The sequence below is a fragment of the Cucumis melo genome, chromosome 4 (assembly GCF_025177605.1).
Source record: "Cucumis melo cultivar AY chromosome 4, USDA_Cmelo_AY_1.0, whole genome shotgun sequence".
NCBI lineage: Eukaryota > Viridiplantae > Streptophyta > Magnoliopsida > Cucurbitales > Cucurbitaceae > Cucumis > Cucumis melo.
Window position 1 is genome coordinate 2,537,555 of NC_066860.1, and position 24,142 is coordinate 2,561,696.

Below are 24,142 nucleotides of genomic sequence, written 5' to 3' on the forward strand. Positions count from 1 at the left end.
ATTATATTGTTTTTTGTTTTTAACCATTTTTATTAAACAAATTGTTTTAAATAAAGACTACGGTTTGATTATAAAATTAATAATCATAGTAAATACTATTTAAAAACTTCTAAATAATTAGAATAAACAAATATTTACTAAGTATTTATAAATTTTTTTTTAAAAAAATAGTTAGAAAATAAATCCAAACTTAGAAAAAATCTAAAAAGAAAATTGAAAATGGTAAATTATATCTAATATTTATTAGAAAAATAGGGTGTAATGCATTTTTGTTTTTAATGGGTTTTTTTTGTTATTATTTCTTGGAAAGAAAAATCTTTTTTTTTCCTTTTTGCACCTTCTCGTTTATTCTTGTCTCTTTCTTTCTCTTCCCTTTTTAGTGTAAAATCGTATATTCTCTCTTGATTTACTCTTTATCGTTGTATTGCCAACAGAAAAAAGGAAAAAAAAAAAAAAAAGAAAAAGAAAATACTCTTTGTTTCTTATAATAGATTAATGGTCCAAATTTTCATTAATATTTTATCCTTTATTTGTCTTTCTTTTACAGTACAAAGTACGGTATATGAGAATTTGAATATTTATTATTTTGGTTGAGTTTATTGGATTGAGCTATGTTCACGTTGATAATTATTAAGTGAAAATTCATATTCTATTATAGTTTTTTTATTTTTATTTTTACTATTCAAGTTTTCTAATTATTTTATTGTATGTTTGTTTTTAATTTAACGATATATCAGTAGGGATTGAAACCTTGATTTCTTAGTCAAAATTGATTATTTAATTGATAAAACTCTATTTAAATTAGTATTTCTAACTTTCTTAACTAGTGATAATTTAGTTTAAATGACACATGTATCTACGACCAATAGGTTTCATGTTCAAATCCTCCACCTCTAACTTGTACCGAAAGATTTTTAACGACAATCATCCTCTTTATTACTTTTATCTTACTTCTAACAAGTAACAAATTAGATAACTTACTTGACATCAACTTATCTTGATCTTCAAAAGTTTAAAGAAAACAAGTTGGGATCTAAGTAGTTTCTAATAATAATAATCAATCAACAATATATAGAATTACTTAAAAGTTATTATGTGTTTCATATTTGAGGTGGAGATTCTATCATATAAAACCACATAAATTCTTAAGATTCATTTTATATGTGTTCAATGTTTACGTATAGACTTTTATTGTAGATGTAAAAATTGGGATCCTCTATAGTTTAGATTTGTTCAACTTTATATCTTTAAATGTCCAATTTTAGTCGTTATATTTTCAACAAATATTAAATTTAGTCACGGATACTTGTTTATTATGTATCTTTTTCGTTACTTTTTATTTTTTATTAGCATTTTATTACAAAGTTTAAAAATATATCTTTATACTATGTTTCTCTACATTAAAATTATTATATATTATTTAACCCATTTCCATAAAAACTATAAATTAAAGGAACTAAATTTAAGATTTATTAAAAATACTAAAAACTAATAAATTTCAATGTATAATAACCAAAAAGATATTTTAATTTGTTTTATATATTACGAGTACATATATGATAATTATAATAGGAACAATAATTTAATATATAATAAAATTATATAAAAAAATGGTAAATATAGCCAAGTTTATCAACGATGAACTTTTAATATGTCAAGTCTATCAACGACAAACTTTTAATATGTCAAGTCTATCAACGACAAACTTCTAATCTCGATATGTTTTACAATATTTATAATTTTTTAAAAATATTATTATCTACTAAATTATTTTGAATGCTATGGTATTTTTTTTCCACGTGTAACAAAGAAAAAATCTGGAGGTGTGGAATGCTGTAACGGTTCCCAGGAAACGTGGCCCAATAGGATGAGCCGACGATGGATACACGGACAAAACGTGGGGACGTGGATTTTTTTCTTAATTACTTTTGAGACATCATATGTGGATATTAATAACGCCAATAAAGAAAATAATTGTGGCCATTTCTTTTTCCTATCTCTTTTGTATTTTCTTGTTTTATAATAAATAAAATAGAAAAATAAAAAGCAAAAAAAAAATTAAGGAAGGAGTTTTGTTTTTTCTTTTTTTCCTTCTCTATTTTAGCTAAAGGAGTTTTGTTTCGATTTAATTTCTATATTTTAAAAATTAAAAATATAAATCTTGAAACTTAATAATAAAATTAAAATAAAACTAAAATTAAATCGAAACAAAAATTAAATTCGAAGGTAGAATTGTAATATTCTAAAATCCATAAGATTAAAAAGAAATTTAATTAATTAAATGTGTAAATTTGAAACCTAAAGTTCTACTAAAGTAGATATTATTAAATACACATCTTATCTTACCATCTTGAAAATGACTAATGAAAATAAATAATCTTTTATACTATTATTTCCAAATAATATAATGGTGTAATTATCGTTTAGGTTTATTATTCCATGAGTATTATTTAGTTAACCTTATTTTAACAATTCACTAATTACCGTTATATATAATGGTTAATGGTAACCTTTACTAACTAACTATTATTGGTTATTAAACCGTTGAACAAATTGATAAAAGGAAACGAACATTACTTGTACATAATCAATTAAGATATAGATGTGTGAGCATTTATAAAACGGCTAAATTCATTGACCAAAATATATTACTTATTCAATTTTCAAACTTTCACTAATTACCGTCATTTATTTATGTAAAATAATAATTGCTAAGCTAATCACTTGTCCATTTTTTAATCGAAACTAATATTCATTATAAAATGGAACCCTTTTGTAGCTAGTTTTTATCGTTTATTAAGATGCTAAGAAATATAAAACAAAAAGGAAATTATTTGTATAAGTGACTAAGATATGAGCATGTGAGCATCATTTAAGATGGTTAACGAAAAAAAGAATCATTTTTCGACGATTTTATCGAAATAATAATGGTCTGGTTTCCATTAGGTTCATTTTTTCAATTAGTATTATTTATTTGATTGTTCACTGTAACCCTAATTACTATTGTCTATTATATATTTTCAAAAGAAAAATAATAATTAATACTGTTTATTTAAATGGAAAAAAGCACACGTGATTATGTGGGCATTTAAATATACTATTCATCTATACGTGATTATGTGGGCAATTAAATATAATATTCATCTGTATATGTCATTAAGATACAAGTACATGGGAATTTAAAATTTTGTTTAGTGCAACAATTGTGAGAAACATGAATCAAACTTTTAACCTTATGGATGAGAAGCCAAAATCATATTAATTATGGGTGAGTGAAACTTACATTGACAAATGTTTAAAACAACCACCGTTGTCTTTAAAAAAAAAAACTATTTGGTGCATTCATGATTATTGGTTTGCGCTAATTTTCAACTTTTAAGACTATTAGATCGTAATTAAATGATTTTTTTTTTAATTCAATAAATGAAAGATGAGGAAATTTGAATTTGGTTAAACCTCCAAGTTAGGTAAAACAGTTTCAATGCAATAGATTGTGCATATATATATATGTGTGTGATATCTGCAAAGATAGTATATTATATATATAATTATCATCATTTTTAGCTTAATAAAATAAAATATTCAAATAATAAATAAATATTAATGGTTCTTAAAATGCAGTTAATTATCTTTAATGATCTGGAGGGATATACTCAATCAGAATTAAACATATATTTAATTTTGTATAATTTGAAATTAAACATGTATTAATATATATATGTATATATTTGGACAGTTTTAAAATATATCAAAATAAACTAAACTATTTTTTTTAAAAAAATATCATAATATATTTACGAGGAACTAAAATAGATCAAAATAGACTATTATATGTGTCTATTGTAAAAATAGACTGCGATATTTTATTATATTTGTAACTTTTTAGAATTTTTGTCGTTTAAAACAAATGAGGGCATTACAATCAAAAGTTAGAGAATGAGAGAACTATCATTTTTATCGAAAAAATTGTCAAAATAAATCAACTTTTAGTTGAGACACATATAGCATAAGGTCGAAGGTTTTAGTCTATTCGATCTACATGCACGTGGACATGGAAAATGGTCTATATTTAGATTAAACTTTTAGTTTCATTAATTAATGTGTGTATATGTATATAAATTTTTTACCATTTGTACATTTAATGACTATAAAACATATGTTTTGGTACAATTAATGAAACTCACAATTATGGAGTTGGATTTTTACCATACCTTTTGTAGAAGAAGTAATGGGTGGATTTTGTAGAAATTAAACACGAAACAAAAATTGGAGCACATGATTGAAAGTTTAGAAGATTATAAGAGAGAAAAAAAAAAGGTAGAGTTTAAGTTTGTTGTGCAATCGAACATTGATTCAACTTTTCTAACAGTGAAAAGTATTTTTTACCCTTATTGACAAAAGTTTGGTGGTATGCATGCTCAATTCATTCATTTTAAATCAAAAGTAACAAAAGTAAATAGACAAACGTGGACAAAACTATTAGAATTTCACTAAATATGAGAAATAGAATAAGCAACGTAAAAACCTACATTTTCAATCGAAGATAGGTGCAACAAGAGTGAAGATTCAAAGACGGATACTTATTGAAGACATAATCTCAATCTAACATGTCTTAACTTTGATGTAGTTTGCGTCAACTATAAAACTTCGCTATTCAGAATCAAATGACTCAAGTGATACAAGAAATATGGTGAATTTAAAACATGTTGCATAAATATGAAAATCTTTAAACTAAAATTCTTCTAGTCCGATCAATCAAGTAATACATACAAAATATTCCAAATTTTGCGTCCCAAGACAACGATTGTAACAAACTTTTCAATGAATTAGATTTTTCTCATGAAAGCAATTAAGAGCCACCAAATTTGAAGATATCTTTAAAGCATATTGTTTGGACTAAAAATATAACAATGATAAAAAAAATTCAACTTCGTAAAAACTAATCAATAATTTAATAGGATAGACTTTTATCAATTTTTATCACTAATATACGTTAATACACTTCTATCAGTGTCTATATAGACTATAAGAAATATATAAATTTTGCTAAAACGCCATCACAATTTGGTTATTATTATTGTTTAAACTTAACTAAATTCATATACATATTTATTGTAATAATCCTTAATTCTTCGAAACAATCATCAAAGACAACAAGAAGATTTTAGGTTGAATTATAATAAAGTGAAAAGAACCATACATCAAATGTCAAGACACAAATACAAAGTATCCAAAAAGAAAACCAACAAAAGAACTATAGCAACAATCAATCAAACACACATCACAAAGAAAACACCCCACTTGAATCTCTTCAAAGATAGTTCAAAATCATCCAAACACAACAAACAAAAATCTCAAATCCTACAACATCACTAACCAAAATAAGATTTTTATTTTCTTAAAATTTAGATAAGAAACCTTCTAATCCCAACCCAAAATTGTTGTGAATTTACCTAAAAAGAAAAAACCAAACAAGCATTTCCCAAAAATGTTTTCTTTTTCCTCTTTTTTGGGTGTTCCCCCAAAATGGTATAATCGTACGGCAAAGGGACGGCCACGTACCTCTTTCAATATTTTCCACATAAGGAGATAACTATATTCACACTCCAAGACACCTTGGGACCCAATAGTCCACGTAAGCAGCCACGTGTGGATCGAAATCCCACGTGTTTGTTGCTGATTGGAGATAAAATATTGATATAAATTTGAAAAAGTTTATTTTTCTTAAAAAAAAAAAGAAAAAAGAAAAGAAGTTAGGTGATCGAATTGCAAACACCATCGCATTACCGAAGAAATGGAAGGGGGAAGAAAACTCTAATTCAAGAAGAAACGACAACTGAAAACGACAAAATCAGAATCGAATTGGCGAAATTTCGATCTCTATTTCGTTTGATTCTGCATAGTTCTTCCTCTTGGAGAACTCTCTTATCGATACTTTTTGTTTTTCTCCCTGTTCATCTGATTTAATTTCGTCCAACGAAGTTCCGACTCATATCTCAGGTTGGTGATGATATTTCTCGCTGTTATTTATTATTTTTTTTCTGGATGATGTTAAGCATCAGTGTACGGCATGCGTGTAATTGGAAGCTGGGATTGTGAGGATTATATTTTTTCTTCAATTGCATGTTTGAATTTGACGTTATTTGTTAGGGTGTTATCCTGTGATTATCGAAATTTCTGTTGTCGCTGTCCGGGAAGTGATTCTGTAGTGGATAATCTCCAAACATTTTTGTTTGTTGAATTTGATTCTTTCTAGTTAGTTTCATAGTTTTCTGAAATGTTCATGTATGAAGTTATTACGTGAAAAGTGATGACCGATGCTAAATATAGTTGAAATTGGAGAAAACAAGGTGGCTTAACTTATCGCGTAATGGATGGTACAATGTTATCATTCCTTCCAGTTTCTTTATTTATTCGCCGCTTAGAGGATTGAGCTTCTGCTCTTACTTTGAGTCAGTCGGATGAGCAACTAAAGATGATTTTGGGTCGTTTGATAGTTAAACTAAGAATTGCCATCGTCATGGACGATGGAGGTTTATTGACGAACTTTCTTCAGACACGCCAATTTAAAGTTGCGAAGATCATTTTCTAAGTAGCCTGCCGGCTGCAACAGCCGACAGTTGTCAGGATTCAGTTAAATTCATTTATTACGGGATTTTATCATGAAGTTTCTATCACCGTTTTAAGACAGTGCGAACTAAATCAATTGTTGTCTTCTTCTTGACCCGATTCTCTCAGATGGCATGGGGGAATATCTACAGAAGAAGAATGAAAGTGTTCGCTCTGGCTTTAGTGATTTACCTGGATTATAAGGTAAAGTTCCCCGATCCCTCTCCACTGTTTTCATCAAGCTAGAAACAAGTTCACCTGCCTTTTTTTTTTAAAAAAAAATTTATTTTATAATTAGTAATTAACAATTAATTAATTTTAATTTTGTGGGTGTTTCTGAAGGCATTAGAACAAAGAGAGAAGTGGATTAGCAAGTCTAAAAGATCAGCCTTATGGGAAAAAGCACATGAACGTAATGCAAAGCGCGCATTGAGTTTGATAATAGAGTTGGAAGGTTTGTGGGTGAAATTTGGACAGTATTTATCTACTCGAGCAGATGTTGTCCCTGATGCATACATACGGCTCCTCAAACAGCTACAAGACTCTCTCCCTCCTCGCCCTCTACAAGAGGTTATCTTTTATGCTTTTTATTTTTGTGAAAAGAGAAGAAAACTAATTCATGGATCATAGATTGATAAATTAGACAGACCTTTGATAGCTACCATGCTTGTTCTAATGACAATTTGATCGAGGTAGAGTTGGGGTATTTTAGGTGAATTCCTAGGTTAGTCCCTTTTACCGTCCTTTTGTATTCTACACATCTTATCCTTCTAATAAGATTCATAAACTTGATTCAGGGAGGATTATCTCCTTTGGTCCATTTAAGTTACATCATAATTTCTCAATTAAACATGCTTCGTTTCTCTTTTGGTTGATTATTAATATTCATTTGCCTGCCTAATAAATCTTTGCCGCCAAAAGGTTTTCAAACATTTCAAATCCTTGATGCAATTGAACAGTTTCTTATCATGAGATGGTGGGGAAGCTACATCTTCTTCAATTCTTTTTACAGCTTTTTATGTTTTTGGCAAACTAAAAGTCAGGACCTTATAGCATTATTTCTCAGATTTCTAATTGGCATGTTAGTGATACTTGTTTTCTATGGCAGGTTCGCCAGACCATACAGAAAGAGTTGGGGAAACCAATCACTGATATATTTGCAAACTTTGTGGAAGCACCCTTAGCAACTGCATCTGTAAGAACCTCTTACCCTAGACAGTTGTTACTTGTAGGATAGAGATGAGTGACTAGAGTAGTTTCACATTTAGTAGATATTTTATTTCAAGTGTAATATTTGCAATTTAGAAAGTTCCCTTATGCATTTGATTCTGTCAGATAGCCCAAGTGCACCGAGCAACTTTACTTAATGGAAGGGAGGTGGTTATCAAAGTGCAACATGAGGGCATAAAGGCAGTTATATTGGAGGTTAGCATGTTCTGTAAACTTTAAGACGTTTGATCAAGACATTTGTTGAGCCTTCTGTCTGATTGATCTGCATATGATGACTATTTGTAGGACTTGAAGAATGCAAAGGCGATTGTTGATTGGATAGCCTGGGCAGAGCCACAGTATGACTTTAATCCCATTATTGATGAATGGTGCCGAGAAGCTCCCAAAGAGCTTGATTTCAATCTTGAAGCTGGTACCTTCTCTAACTTACTGTAAAAGATACTTTCCCTGTTGTTGCTGAGTGAAGGATTATGTTACCCGGCATTGCTGCTTATGGTGTGGGTAACATAATCCGTCACCCTAAACCCTAAACCAAGATATTATATTGTTTAGTGAAATAATGCATCTTCTTCCAGTAAGCAGATAGAATACTTCTTCTTTTATATCTGTATTGCACTGTAGCCTAAATTGCTAATTGGCCAAACTCATTATCATAGTTTACTTGTGTGCTTCTCTTAAATTCCAGGTCAGGGCATCTATTTAAAATTAAAACCACCAAATTTTTTATTTCATTTTGTAGAGAACACCAGGACAGTATCTAGAAATCTTGGCTGCTCGGACGGCGATAAAGGCCTTGGCGCTGTGAATGTTTTTATTCCGGAAGTTGTTCAGGCAATTTCCCTACTTATAATATCATATTTTCTAGAATGTCTTGTTACCATTGAATCAGCATATTATCATGAATATAATTAAGGATGTAGCCCTATTTTGAATGTAGTTTGTAGGAAAATCTTATTTATTACAATATTAAGAGGCCAACATAAATAATAAATTAAAATATTTTATGGGTCAAGAGAGCTAAAGAACTATTGAGGAACTTCTCCAGTAATAACTTATTTGAGATAAAGATTTCTTAAGTTAGAAAGGTATAGCCAATCTGAGTTAGCTCAATAGGTAAGACACATTGTACCATCTCAAGTCGACAGATTGTTCTTCCACCCTTGCGTTGGTTAAAATGGAAAAAAAAAATTTGAAAAGTAAGTTTTATTGTTGTAAGCAGGAAATATTAATCATGTTGGAGGTTTCCCTATTGTATTTTTAGCTTATTTGAAAATTTTCAAAGGATATATATACACATTTATGCCACACAAATCTACAAGATCAAAGTCATTATCGTAAGGATTGATCTTTGCTCATAACTTAGCAACAAACACTTGATGTATTTTCCCAGCTTTTGGAATGGAGAAGTTATTGCTTTACATAGTTCTGCACATGCATAAGATTAGGTTGCTTATATAGTCAGCTGTTCTGTGGGTTCTTGTGGCAGTCAACAGAGAAAGTTCTAATTTTAGAGTATATGGATGGCATACGTTTAAATGACTCTGCTAGTCTGGAAGCATATGGTATTGACAAACAAAAAGTTGTTGAAGAAATCACACGGGCTTATGCACACCAAATTTATGTCGATGGATTTTTCAATGGCGACCCCCATCCTGGTACATTATCATATATGCGCAGTCATTTTAATGTAAATAAATGTAGATTAAAACAAAAGTCTAGCAGTAGAAGATTTGTTTTTGGTAAATAATTCATTCAACGGTGGAATTAGGCAATCCCAAATATTTTGTAGTTCATAAATAAATGCATTTGTTTGTTGTAAGAAAAGAAAAACGAAAATATTTTTCTAAAATAGTTATCTCATTTTATTTTTGTTTTCATTTGTTTCTTCTGCATAATATTTGTTTTCATTTGTTTCTTCTGCATAATATTTGTTTTCATTTGTTTCTTCTCCATAATATTTTAGATCAATAGCTCGTATTAAGTTATGTTCACAAAATAATGATCTATTCTATAAGAATAGTCCAAGACAGAAATGAAAACAATAAAAGTAACTCAATACATTTTTTGCTTCATGACGTTTCTGTTATGATCTTAAGTATAACTTATCTAACGAGATAAGTTTTTTGACTTCCTAAAAGAAGTTTCTAATCATGCCATCTAAACATCCCCAGAAATTTTGAAAGATAAGTACAAGAATCATAAGACAGGCTTATGGAAATGTTAGGGATGTAACCATCCCAATGCAATAGTTGTTTTAGTGCCCCCTACTTTGTGCAGGGAATTTTCTCGTCAGCAAGGAACCTCCTCATTGTCCAATTTTGCTCGACTTTGGGCTTACCAAGAAGTTACCAACCACCATGAAACAAGCACTGGCAAAGATGTTTTTAGCCGCTGCAGAGGTTTGTCTGACATTATTGTTTGGATAAAATGTAAACAAAATTAGACCCACAGATCTATGGTTTCCTTCACATTTATCTTCTAACATTTGATCCATTTGTTTAGTTTAAATACAATTGTCAATTTAAAAGTTCTTCGTGTGTCACTCTCTAAGTTCAACATTGCAAGATTGAAGACTTACTGATGTTGACACTATGAATATGCAGTGTATTAATATTCAAAATACCATCATCGTTAGCAAATTACATATTGTAAACAGCAAATTGTCTGTATTTTACTCTTTAAATGTTGACAGTGTTATAGTTTTACAAGCTTATCTGAACAGTTAACTGCTAGTATGGTTGTTTATAACATAGCTTAGCCTTCTTACAGCCACAAAAACTAATCATCCCCCTCAATTTTTGAGTTCACAATTGTCTTTATCTAGTTATCTCCTAAAGTATATCTAAGACAATTGAAAACATCCATTTTTGTTTATGTGCTCAAATTCCTTAGCTTTCCTTAACTATATGCTTATCGAACCTTATAGATACTTTCTTACAATAACAATAATAAACCAGTTCTATAACAAGCTGCATTTGATAGGGTGACCATGTTGCTCTTCTATCTTCCTTTGCTGAAATGGGACTTAAGTTGCGTCTTGATATGCCAGAGCAAGCAATGACGGTGACAAATGTATTCTTTCGAGCAACAACTGCTGCAAAAGAATCACAGGTAAGTGCATGCCAAGCTCCTGAAAGTTGTGATTCTCTCTGATATATTTCACCACGAGTCCTTCGAATAAATTAGGTTCATGTTTTTACTTCTTCAGTTATTTTACAGGACACCTTTAGAGCTATGACGGAGCAAAGATCAAAGAATGTAAAAGAAATACAAGAAAAAATGAAAATGAATCAAAAGGAGGCTAAACGTTTCAATCCTGTAAGTTGATATAGCTTCTAATTGTTTCTATGTCATGCTTGTCTGTGTTTGCATATGGTGAGAGGCAATCTTTTATCCAGGTTGATGCGTTTCCTGGTGATATTATAATATTTGCACGGGTCCTTAATCTTCTAAGAGGTATTCATTTAAACATGAACTGGTTTTAACTTACAACAGAGCATTTGATTTGTGTTTTCTGAAATTTGAGAGATTGATGTAGGTCTTTCTTCCTTGATGGATGTTCGCATAGTATATCTAGATATCATGAGACCGTTTGCTGAATCTGTTCTACAAGGGTGAGTGCTTTCTGGATGTTTGCATGATTAATGGTGCATCATCATCTTACATTCAGCTTGGTTTAATATTGGATGTTTCAGAAGTATTAGCAAGGAGCCAAACGTAAATGATCAATGGATCTGGAAAACACCTGTCCATTCTGATGTTGAAGCTAAGCTGAGACAACTCTTAATCAAGCTAGGGATTGAGGATAAAATACTTGGAATCCAGGCATGTGTCATGTCTTAAATATATATATACCGTTGCATGACTGAACCATTTTATAATATGTCAAAGTGCAGTTTAATGCAAAATGTCATCATGTATGTGCAAGTTTCAGTTTTGGTAAATTCTTGTATATAATTATACAATGTTTTCATATGACCTATTACATTCATTACATGCTAATGCTTGCACAGATATAGCATCCATCTCCGATTGGCCCTTAACAATTAGCTGTGTGCTTGGATTGGTAATTATTCAAAATCCAAATAGTAGCATGGATTATGGATCCTGAAAATTTATCCAAAGAATCGTTCAGTAGTATGTTGTTTCTTTCTTTCTTCTCTCAGAATTATACTATCAGTTAGTGTCTGCGCGTGTACATATATATAGTTGTATGTAAAATACATGCAAGTAGATATGAACTTGTGATAGAGGACTTACAAAGGAATTTAATAGTTATAGTTATTTTGATTACAGTTAAAACTTGAGATGTAACACATTTAGGTATGTAACACATTTAGGTAATCAATCCAGATTTGACTACCTGCTTGAGCTGGTTTACCTTTGCTTTTTGCAAGATAAGTTGATTAGGTTTCCAGACGTGCCTTTTTGGATAGTTAGGTTTAACATTTTATGGCCAAGTAACAGTTGGGAGCTAGGTTGGTACATGAACGATCTAATTGTCCATAGCAATTAAAATCTCCTCTTCAGACATCACACATGCGATATTTACCACTTGTCTCTTCGTACTAAATTATGTACAATTGGCTTAGGTGTGTGCCTACAAAGATGGAGAGGTCATTATTGATACTTCTGCTGGAGTTCTGGGGAAATATGATCCTCGTCCAGTTCAGCCCGATAGTCTTTTTCCAGTGTTCTCTGTAACAAAGGGCATCACAGCTGGAATGTTGCATTGGCTAGTTGATAATGGGTAAGAACATAATTTATTAGCAAGTTTAAGTGAGGGTTTGATGTCCGTGTTCTGTCTTTGAAGTTAAAATGCTCTATGTCCTTTAGTCTGTAGAATTATGGGTCTGTTTTATATTTATATCCTTCTGGCACGCTGTTTGTGGCTTCATTTATTAAAACTACTTTTTTCTTCGTGTGAATTGTCTCAAAGGAAACTTAACCTTGCGGAAAATGTTACTAATATCTGGCCGGAATTTGGATCGAATGGTAAAGATATAATAAAGGTACACAGTCTTCCTAAAAAGTTGCTTCCTATGTGATTGCAGTCATTTGACGTTTTTCTATTCTTTCTTCTCATTTCTAGGTCTACCACGTGCTTAACCACACTTCAGGTCTGCATAATGCCACGGTGGATGTTAGGGAAAATCCTTTGGTAATTTGTGACTGGGAGGAATGTTTAAATTGCATGGCTAATTCAATTCCAGAGACCGAACCTGGCCAGGAGCAGTTGTATCACTATCTATCCTATGGCTGGCTATGTGGTGGAATCGTTGAGGTAATGTGTTTCGTTTATTGACTTTAATTATTGGGGAATAAATCTATGCCAAGACTAGTTTATGCTAAGAAATCAAAATTGGCTAGGAAAATGATCTGAGTTCAAACTATACAAGAATTTGTCAGCAACCGCCAACAGTTAAATAGGGAAAAATATCATTTTGTTCCTTAGGTTTTAAACCTAATTTCTTATTGGTTTATAGGTTTACAACTTTTTTATACAAAAACTTTAGCAATTGGAATTAGAAATTCTCTTGGGTTGAGAACCCTTAGTTCTCAATCACTAAAACTCCCAACGCGATTAATTTTAACCCTAAGGATTGGGTTAGTCACAGATTTCCAAGATCAAATACCTTGACACAAATAACAAATTTCCTAGCCTAAGATTTGAAGGAGCTCTTCTAGCTAAATTTGAAAGAAGCACTAATGCCAAATTTTGATTCATAGTAAAATTTAACTTAGGCTTTAAATAGCTTTCCAATGAAAAAAACCTAATGCAATATAATAAAATAACAAAATAACCCATACTTAAATGTCATACAAAATGATATAATTGGAAAAAAAACTAAAAATGCATTCAAAAAACATAACCTAAAATTTAATTAATAATTTGATGTCTTGACAATTTATGTCACTTTTGACCCTTAAGTTTTTAAGTTAGATCTCAATTTAATCCCTAAGTTCAAAATGTTATCATTTTACTCTTGAGATTCGAGTTTTGTTTCAATTTGGTTTCTAGGTTTCAAGATTCATATTTTTAATCTTGGTTTTCCACTAAATACTCACTTTCAATCTTTAATTTCAACGTCTATTAATTAATTTAAAAGAATTATATAATTGTTATTAAGTTTCACTACTTTTTAACACTATTAAAATTAATTAGAAATTTTCATTCTGTGATTATTTTAGATTAATTCGTAGACAGAGTCAAAAACTAAATGCAAGTATTTGGTGAAAATCAATGTCAAAAGTGTAAATTTTAAGACTTAGGGACCAATTGAAACGTGTAATCAAATCTCGAGGGTAAAATTGCAACATTTTGAAATATAGAGACTATATTGAAATCAATTCATTTTAATGGAATGATAAAGGAAAATGAAATGACATTATGTTTTGGTGATCAATCTAGCTTCTCTAGAAACGCTGATTGAAATCATTTGAAGTAATTTCTTGCAAATTCCTTTAGAAAAGATAAGTGAAACAGTCCGTCTTAATCATTCTTGAAAATATTTTTACAAAAGTTCATTTTTACCACTGCATGGAATCAAACTGTCAATTTACATTAAATTGAACTTAAATTTGAATAATTGCTAATATAGATTCTTACTTCATGTGTTTTTTTTATCGATTGCTGCTGTTCACCAATTCTCTTAGCATATTTTAATGGATATTTAGTCGTTTTCTCTTATTGTGGGCACATTTTAAGGATAAACCACAATCCATAGTTTATTGTTGTTAACATTAATTAATTGTTTGGTAAAGAAAAGTTTTATACATTGTTCAGTCAGGAGATAAGATTTATGGTGCTTGGTTGTCACTTATCCCTCAACATATTATCCATTTGTTTTTACTTTCCTGACTTTTGCATATAGCCTAAGATGGCTTATTTTTTGCCTCATTGGTTTTAATCTGCTAAAACAAAACAGCATGCAACGGGGAAGAAATTCCAAGAGATTCTTGAAGAAGCATTAGTTAAGCCACTCCATGTTGAAGGCGAGCTATACATCGGAATCCCTCCCGGTAAATCTTTACTACACGTCCTCTCAATCTTTTCTTTCTTAATCATACTTTCAACCAAGTTCATGATTACAAATACAATAGCTGGATTGCTTTAAGACGACAACTGTTGTTGAGCTTCTTTTAATTTTCACTTCAGGAGTTGAAACTCGTCTTGCAACACTAACACCAAATCTTGACGATATTCAAAAGTTCTCCGGGATCAATCGTTCAGACTTGCCCTCCACCTTCCAGCCAGCCATGATAGCCCAGTTTGTCACAACTTTGACACCTCTATTTAACATGCTCAATACTCGCCGTGCCATCATACCAGCCGCCAACGGACATTGCTCTGCTCGTGCATTGGCACGTTATTATGCAGCCTTGGCCGATGGTGGCGTGATACCACCACCACATTCCTCATCCTCCCAACCAGCTCTCGGAAGCCACCCTCACATCCCTAAATTCACTTCTGAGATTCCTAAGAAGCAGAAAGCTGCCAGAAGCAAGGACGTTCATACCAACGTAAATAACAACCACGAAAAGAATTCAAGTTCCACCGAAACAGCAGAGAATAATAATAGTATCTTCAGGACTACTAGCAATACTGGTTACACTAGACTCCTTAACGATAGCAGCAGCTGTAGCAATACCAATGATCCCAGCACAAGAGTTGATATAAGGCATCCAAATGATGGAAATAAGTTTGTAGGCAACATATACAAAAACCCTAGAATTCATGATGCCTTCTTGGGTATAAGGGAATATGAGAATTACACCATTCCAAATGGGAAATTTGGATTAGGTTTCTCAAGGTTGAGATCAGAGGAAGGTTCTTTTATTGGGTTTGGTCATTCAGGAATGGGCGGATCCACAGGTTTTTGTAATATAGATCACAGGTTCGCGATCTCCGTAATGGTCAACAAATTGTCTCTCGGGGGTGTGACCGCCAGCATAATACAGCTCGTTTGTTCCGAGCTGAATATCCCGTTACCAGTGGAATTTTCATCGCCTGGGATTTCTGATGGACAGCATAGTATAGTGGAAACTCCTTTGATTAACTGAGGATGAAAGAACAAAATTTTCCATAGTCATACAACTTATAATCTTTGATGTAACCCTCACTTATATAGCATTTTCAGTATCTTCAAACTTGTCTTATACCAAACTGTTACAATATCAAACAACTATATATATAATGCACTAAACGTAATGATAATAATTAGTCAATAAGATGAAATTCAGAAATCCATTACTTATATATCTGTTGGTAACTTTGATGATCACTTCCTATTATAAACAATTCTTTTTGCCATATTCTTCAGCTTTCCCATTCAATCCAATCTGGGAAAATCGTCATAAAATGTTTTGTATCATCTCGTAACTTAATACTCTCAAGTTTTTCTTGGTTGAATAAAAATTCAATCATAGTTCAATAATTTTGGAGTTAGGAGTTTTTCGGTGGATTCTTGACCACGATTCAAACGAAACTTTAACTTTCATTAAATCCTACCCAAAATTTAAGCTTCTTCAAATCTTACGTCAAATTTTCTTCAAAAAGTCTAATGTTTTGGATGTACAATGAAAAGAAAGAGAAAGGAAAAGGTGGGAAATATTAGTGGAGTAAAAAAGGTCAAAGATTGAGGTAGAAAAAGAAGGTGGGATCTCACATCTTTAAGTTAATGGTAAGAGATGCATTTGTATTTTTTGGTTTTGAGTATCTTTTTCTTTAATAATGTGAGACAGAAATGGGATTTCAGTCAGCTTATAGTTGAATAGCTGACTGAAGTACTTTTTTATGATTTGAAATACAAAGAAAGCGATTAGGTTTATGACACTGTTTCATGTTCCTTTAACATTGTAACTTTATAAAAAGAAGAAGGGGCGAAAATGAAGAGATTAGACTGTCATTTTCATTGGCTTCCAAACAGAAAAACAAACAAACAAACAAACTTTTCAAAGACCCAAAAAGAAAAAAAAAGCAGTGCACTGGAAGCCCATCTGTATATCAGAGCCAGGTTTCGATCCTGGGACCTGTGGGTTATGGGCCCACCACGCTTCCGCTGCGCCACTCTGATTGTTGATATTACGAAGAATCCTTTTTATATATAAACTCAATTATTTGGTTGTGTGAAGAGAATGATTAACCAATCTGTCAATCTTCATGTCACTTTGATTAATTTATTACTTGAATTATGCTGATTGTTTCCAATTACGTTTAGCAAATTGATTCTACATTAAAAAAAAAAAAAGAAAAAAATTGCTTCAAAGTAAAATTTGTAACAAAACAAAAGTTAGAATAAAAATATACTAACATATTTTAAACTATACGACGTGATAGTTCTTAGAAAGTATATTAGTGTAATTTAAAGAGCATTTTAAAATATGGTCAAATTAACCAAAATATTTATAAAATATAACAAAATTCTAAATTTTATGATAGACACCGAAAATTTGTTATATTTTATGAATATTTTTAGGAGTTTTGTCATTTACAATAAATTTTCTAATTTTTTTTTTTGTTCTTAAACACATTTCTTGAGAAGTTATTAACATAAACTTTTTAATAATTATTTGTCTATTGATTTTTTATTTTTGAAAAATAAGCTTATAACCACCCCTTCGATTTCATGTTTCTTATTTAGTTTTTAGGATATTTTTAAAATCCAAACCGAACTTTAAAAACTAAAAAAAAAGATCATTTTAAAAACTTTTTGTTTTTAAGATTCGACTAAAACCCCACCTTATTCTAAAGAGAAAAAAAAAATCTAAATCTAAATAGACCTAATTTTGTAAAAATCGAGATTGATTACTAAACACAATTTATTTATTTTAGAATGTGCAATGCAACCAAATACTATTCATATTTGAATCGTATAAATAAATAAATAAAAAACAAATAAACTTCCTTTAACAAGGTGGAAAATTATTTTTGAAAAAATTAAAAAAAGAAGAAAGGCGAAAAAGGGAGAAATATTGCATTTATGCTTTTGCATGACGAGACACCAAATTACACTTCAATTTTTCCTTTCTCCTTTTTGTCACAAAATTTTAGACCTTCTCAATTATTGTACTTTAAAGTTTAAAGTTTAAACATCACACACACATGTATATATTATGTTTGAATATAACAAAATTAATCCAAATATTTATAAAATATCGCAATCTATCTGGCGATAAATCAAAATAGACTACTATCTATATCTATAGGTGTTTATTTATATCATAATAGATACAGATAATAGTCTATCCAATCTATCAAATAGATTATGACATTTTGTTATATTTATATTTTTTGTTTGAAAAATTTATTATTTAAAATATATTTTTTTTAAATAAACTTTTAGTTTGGTTTCATATCCTATTCTATATACTTAGTTTAATGGTTAAATTAGAATGATGTATTTTAAAATTTAGTTTAATTTAATCATTATACGGTTAAGATATTCATTTTCATTTATGTTATCTTTAGAAAATATCCGTCGAATTTTGAGTTTAATTTCTATTTAATATATAGGTTGCAATATATTATATTTTACCATTTAGTTTAGTTTTCATTTAATCTACAAGTTTCAATATATTACATTTTACTATTAAATTTTGGATTTAGTTTTCATTTGATTGTTTTACTCTTTTACACCTGAGATTATGCTAACGTTCACTTTCAATACTTTGTATTAATTCTTTGTAAAATTAATTCTAAAGAGTTAAGTTTGTTAGGAAAGACAAACTCTAAAACATATCTCTACAATAGTATGATATTGCTTATTTTAAACATAAATCGAATTCATGACTTTGTTCTTTGTTTCACTTAAAAAAAAAACTTAATAAAGATAGAGATAGCTGTTCGCATTAATTATATATTCACGAGACACAATCATCATCTTATTTGGTCAATATGGGCCTTTGATCACATTTTCAATAAAATTTATTACAATTAAATCAATTTTCATTTATTTTTTATACTAAAATTTATATTATAATTACTTTTAATTATTAATTGATTGAAAAATAACACGTGACAAAAAATTGTTTATTAATAAAAACTAAACGGTAAAAATGTAAAAGTAAAATTATATAAGGATGAAGGAAAGATTAAACTCAAAATTTGTTAAAGACAATGATCCTTCCATCTATCTTCCCGATGATATGATATCATTGTTCATTTTGAATATAGACTTTTTAGTTGTCTTCACTCATCAATAATCAGCCATTTATTTAATAGATGTAGAACTTTGATCACATTTGCAACAAAATTCTGGGATTAAATATAAAATTTTAAATTTTTTATTGATCAAATAAAGACTAACTAAAATCGTTCGGACACAGTAGAAATTATTTTAAAATTTTTAGATCAATAGAAATTATATATATATATATATATATAAGAAAATGAAGACCAAAAAGCTTTTTCTTTCATAATCAACTAAAATATATTGGCTTATGATTATTGGTGAGTTGACATACATTTTTCAAAAAAGAATTGGGTAATTTAAGTGAAAAAAGAACATCTTATGTCCCCTCTAGTAAAAGCTACCCTTCCTTTTTTCCTTCTTTTTAGTTTTTACACATGGCAATATTTTTAATTTATAATTAACTTTTGTTAAGTAACTCATTAAGCAAAATATGCTATATATATATATATATCATGTATAACATAAAGCATAATCTTTAGATTAAAAGGCTTTAAAATTATGGTAAACCATAAAGAAAAAAAAGTATATTTATTATCTTAGTAATTATAAGATATTTATGTTAATTTCACAACAAATCAAATTATTATATAAAAAATAAATATACTTCGAGTTAAAGGTTTGACTCTTGGTTTGAATTAAAAAAGAAAAATATAATAAAGAAAAGTTAAAATCGTCTCCACATTAGAATTCTGGACAAAAATGAAAATTTAGTTCATATATGTTTACGATCAAAATTCAAATTTGGTCACTGTAATTTGAAATTTTCTTTTTTAGTCCAACAATTGTTAAGATAAAATATCAAACATCCCACCTCGGAATGAAAAATGAGGTACCAATTACCATCGAATAAGAAAACTAAAATTTAATTCACATATTTTTATAAAATTCAATCTTTATAGTTTGATAAAATGCTCGTAACTTATCGTACGGTGGAGATTGTATATGAAAAATTAAAGGGACTATTTATACATTTTTATTAAACCATAAGAATTGAATACTATATAAATTTTAGAATAATGATAATAAATTCTATCCTTTTTCAACTAGAGTAACAAATTTATAATCACAAATGCAAAAAAAAAATATTGACGAGGATTTATAGTTAGATTGAACAAGAGGATTGGATGACTACTTTACGGTCGACCCTCTAGGTATATACTACAATTAGTCGGTGTTTATAACCTTATAAAACAAATAATAATAATTAATAAAATTGTAATTATTGTACGTAGGGGTAGGTGAAAAATGAGAGACGTTTGCACTTTTGATTATTCTTCCCATTCAAAACTCCATTCCAAACCCTAAAATCACAAACCCCACCACCAAATTTCAGTGCACCATTCAATTTACATACAAACATTATCCATAACAAAAACCAATTCCTAAACATTACTGAGCTCGCCATTACCCCCACCGGCGACGATCGTCGTCTTCTGTTTTCCAGTAGCGTCAGAACAAACCACGTCGAGATTATAAAGCACGGGCACCATAGAAACAGAGCAAACGAAGACCAAAACAGGGCCAAAAATCCAAAGGAGCATGGGGAGGGCAGCGTAGAAGAGGCGGTTGCCGACGGTGTTGAGAATGAATCCTTTATCAAGGAGATCGGAGATGTAATTGGTGGTTATGGAGGCGGCGCCGGGGGGAATGTTGATGAGAATATTGACCTGATTGATGAATCTGATAGAGAGGGAATGGCAAAAGAAAGAGAAGAGGAAGAGAGTGAGTAAAGTAACGTATTTAAGGCCTAACATGAAATCGCCGTGTGCGCCATAAACGGCGTCGTTCAAGGGCTTTTTTATGCTGTATGTGCTACTTAATACTGCCGCTAAGCCCGTACAGAGGAGAATTGAAGTGGTGGCCATTAGGGTGCATCCCATTATCGTGTTCCTTAACGATTGGACGGCTAGGATGTTTTTCTTCTCATTATCCTGCCAATTAATTTCAACTCCCATTAATTATAATCAATAACCTTATTTTAATCTACACTCAAAAAGAAAAAAAAAAAAAAACAGAGAAGAAATAATATTGATCTAATTAAAATCGTGCTTCTTCTTCTAAAGTTTTCGATATCCATAACCATTTTCATCCTCAAAATAATTCAACTACTTAAAAATAAATCCTTTTTTAATAAAAACTTTTCTTTTTCTATTATTATTATTATTATTATGTAATGATTTAGGAAAAAAGTTGGGCTTAGGCTTCTCTATTTTAAACTAGATTAAGTATCATATCACTGATTTGAAGGTAAAATCGCAAAATTCATGTAGGGTGGTATAACCGTAATAATTGAAAATAGAGCCTTCAAACTTATAAATGTTAAAATGGGTGAAGAAAAAATGTAAACCATCGAACTCGAACTAAGACAATTGTTACAATCATCACAAAATTAAAGGATCGAGATTAATTTCTAGGAAAGTATATCTCGAACTCACAGATAGAATCATAATTCGCATCAACGGGAGGGATAGAGAGAGGATATATTGAACTTGTCCTCAAAAGAAAAGATTGGAAAACTTTGAGGTGATAAGAATTTTTCAAGCAAAAAAGAAAAAAAAAGGGGGGGGGGGGGGGGGATGATTGAAAAATAGAAAAAGAAAATAAAAAAGAAGAAGGAACCTGTAAAATGGAAGCGATCCAAAAACGTCTAGCATTAGTGTTGATACCAATGAGAGTAGTGAAAGGCTGAGTTCGAACTCTATGCCAAAGCCATGCATGATATCCACTGCTTATTAAAAACCCTAATGGAACCAATATTATGTCCAAATAACAGCTTCTCCATTCTCCTCCCATCTCTTTCTTTCTTTCTTTCTTTCTTTTTTTCTTCTTCTCAATTTATAATTATTTGTTCTATCTCTTCAATAATAATAATAAGAATAACAACAATAACTACTACTACTAGTATTATTATTATTATTGTTATTGTTATTATGATCTCTAATTAATATATGATCAGCTGATCTGATCTCTTTGCCAAGCTCTTTGCAAAAATGTGTGCAGAAACAAAGCACTTATATACAAAGGCAATGGATGCATGTGGACTTGATTGAATGCGTGATTCACTTGGTCAAGTAATTTAAATATTGTATATTGAAACTCTCATCAATATAATGTCATTACACCACAAAAAAGCACTTTTTTTTTTCCCTATCCCCTCCTTTATCTTTTTCAACCAAATATTTTTCTACCCATTGTGGGGGAGTTTTGTCCTCTTATGCTACTTTTAATTCACTACATTTACTAATAAAATTTCTATCCAATGTTTGTTTTGGTCTAAAAGATGGTTTTTCCTTTTTTTTTTTTTTAGTGAAATGATGATAAATTGATCGTTAAAGGCGTGTCTTAATTTAGTGGGAGTAGGAGGATTGGAGTGAACCCCATGCAAGAAATGTATTATAAATAAAAATTAATTTTACATCGACTTTTGAAGATCTACGTCATCGTCACTCGTAACTTTTTAGCTGCCTAGCTAGTAGGGCAAGGATAAGGATTATGAGAGATTAAGTATTATTAAATATGGTATAATGGGAATTGTTGTTAATTATTAATATTGGAACAATATTGATGGATTTTGATATATATTTAGGGTTTAGAAGGAATAAGTATTATTGTAGCAAGACGTTGAATAATATAGTCCTAAGTATCCAAAGGGGAAAAATAATAAACATTAGGGCCATTATGTAGTTCTAATAAATTTTTTATTATTAAAGAAAAACATCTTTAACACTTTAGCCCTAATAATGAAGAGTACTAAAGAAAGGTGTTAATTGGGGGGATAAATATTAATTATTATTTCAACTCAATGGAGTTCAACATCCATTATCATTGTTAATATACATGATTAAACTTAATCAAAATACAAAAATTTAAATATATATATATATATATATATATATATATATATAGAATTAATGGTATATGTAACATTTTTAGTACAAATTAAATTTGAACGCCCAAACACAACAATTCTATATGTCAATTATAATTGATTTAAGTTTTTTTTATATGAATTTCTCATATGTCTGATTTATATTCCCTATTATATTTTTTTGGTTTAACTTTATTAAAAAGTAAAAAATAATAAAATAATAAAATTAAAAAAAAACTTCCATATTCTTATTTATTTAAGTTGTTAAAATAATATTAATGTTTGGTCAAAATTGATTAATAGAGTTGTTTCTAAATATATCGAAATGTCTTTATCTATCAATTTTATATACCAATGAATATTGATAAAAACTATTATCATCCATTACTAATAGATTATGATATTTTGGTTATATTTAAAAATATTTTGGATAATTATACTAATTACCTTTGTTATAATAATTAATGAGAGCTCATATGATTATTAGTTACATTATATTATGAATAAATACTTTCTTATGCATTAAATTGAAAAAATTCCATGTTTGACCTAAAACCAAAGAGGGTTGATGTTATAATCACCAACTTTAAAAGGGATATTCTTCACATGCAATAATTCTTGTTATTTTTAATATTCCTACAAATTACTATGTCTTAAAAGAAAAAGAAAATACTCTCTATGGAAAATTACACCCACCAACTATTTAGATTCTCAAAAGTTTTGGGGAACTTGAAGTTAATAATTTGGCCTTTTATTTCCTCATTTCCTATAAGTACCCAAAGAAAGGGATTTTTAGTTAGGTACAAAAATTGCCATTAAAACGTTTGAAGTATAGACGTATGTATGTGTGAAGCAGTTACAAATACCTTATTTTGTTGGTCTTGGAATATGCTTATTTTAGGCAATTTTGTTAGGGAAACGTATAGGATTTTTGTCTTTCTTTTTCTTTTCCTAATGTGTCATCATTAATGCATGGCTTTGACATTAATTTGGACTTAACTATAAAATGTTTACCTAATCTCCATTTAAATTTGAAGTAATCGTGTGTGATTCCATGCCTATGTTTGTGTTTGAGAAATTAAGAAACGACTGACTTGGAGATCAGACTGGATTAAAATTAAACAAAATTAAAATCTCAAGAGAAAATTTTGTAACATTATAAAATTTAATGAATTAAATTGAAATCAAACTCAAAACTTAGAGACTAAAGATGCATTTTGAAATTTAAGAACGACCAAAT

The 24,142-nt window shown here is 29.7% G+C and overlaps 2 protein-coding genes across 2 annotated transcripts; one reads left to right on the top strand and one right to left on the bottom strand.

The window, feature by feature from the left end:
• The first annotated feature begins 5,743 nt into the window (after window positions 1-5,743).
• On the top strand, window positions 5,744-16,099 carry LOC103503727 (uncharacterized). Its single transcript, XM_008468045.3, has 19 exons — window positions 5,744-6,000; window positions 6,739-6,813; window positions 6,952-7,179; window positions 7,718-7,804; window positions 7,945-8,034; window positions 8,125-8,251; window positions 8,579-8,670; window positions 9,326-9,494; window positions 10,117-10,238; window positions 10,822-10,950; window positions 11,059-11,157; window positions 11,238-11,295; window positions 11,378-11,453; window positions 11,535-11,664; window positions 12,432-12,589; window positions 12,779-12,851; window positions 12,932-13,123; window positions 14,769-14,862; window positions 14,999-16,099. The coding sequence occupies exons 2-19, from the start codon at window positions 6,739-6,741 to the stop codon at window positions 15,901-15,903; spliced, it is 2,904 nt and encodes a 967-aa protein (XP_008466267.1). The 5' UTR covers window positions 5,744-6,000; the 3' UTR covers window positions 15,904-16,099.
• Window positions 16,100-20,273: 4,174 nt separating this feature from the next.
• LOC103503728 (uncharacterized) lies at window positions 20,274-22,351 on the bottom strand. The gene is made up of 2 exons (XM_008468046.3): window positions 21,654-22,351; window positions 20,274-20,965 (listed from the first exon to the last, which is right to left on the bottom strand). Exons 1-2 carry the CDS (start codon window positions 21,825-21,827, stop codon window positions 20,417-20,419), a joined length of 723 nt encoding a protein of 240 aa, XP_008466268.3. The 5' UTR covers window positions 21,828-22,351; the 3' UTR covers window positions 20,274-20,416.
• Between the last annotated feature and the right edge of the window lie 1,791 nt (window positions 22,352-24,142).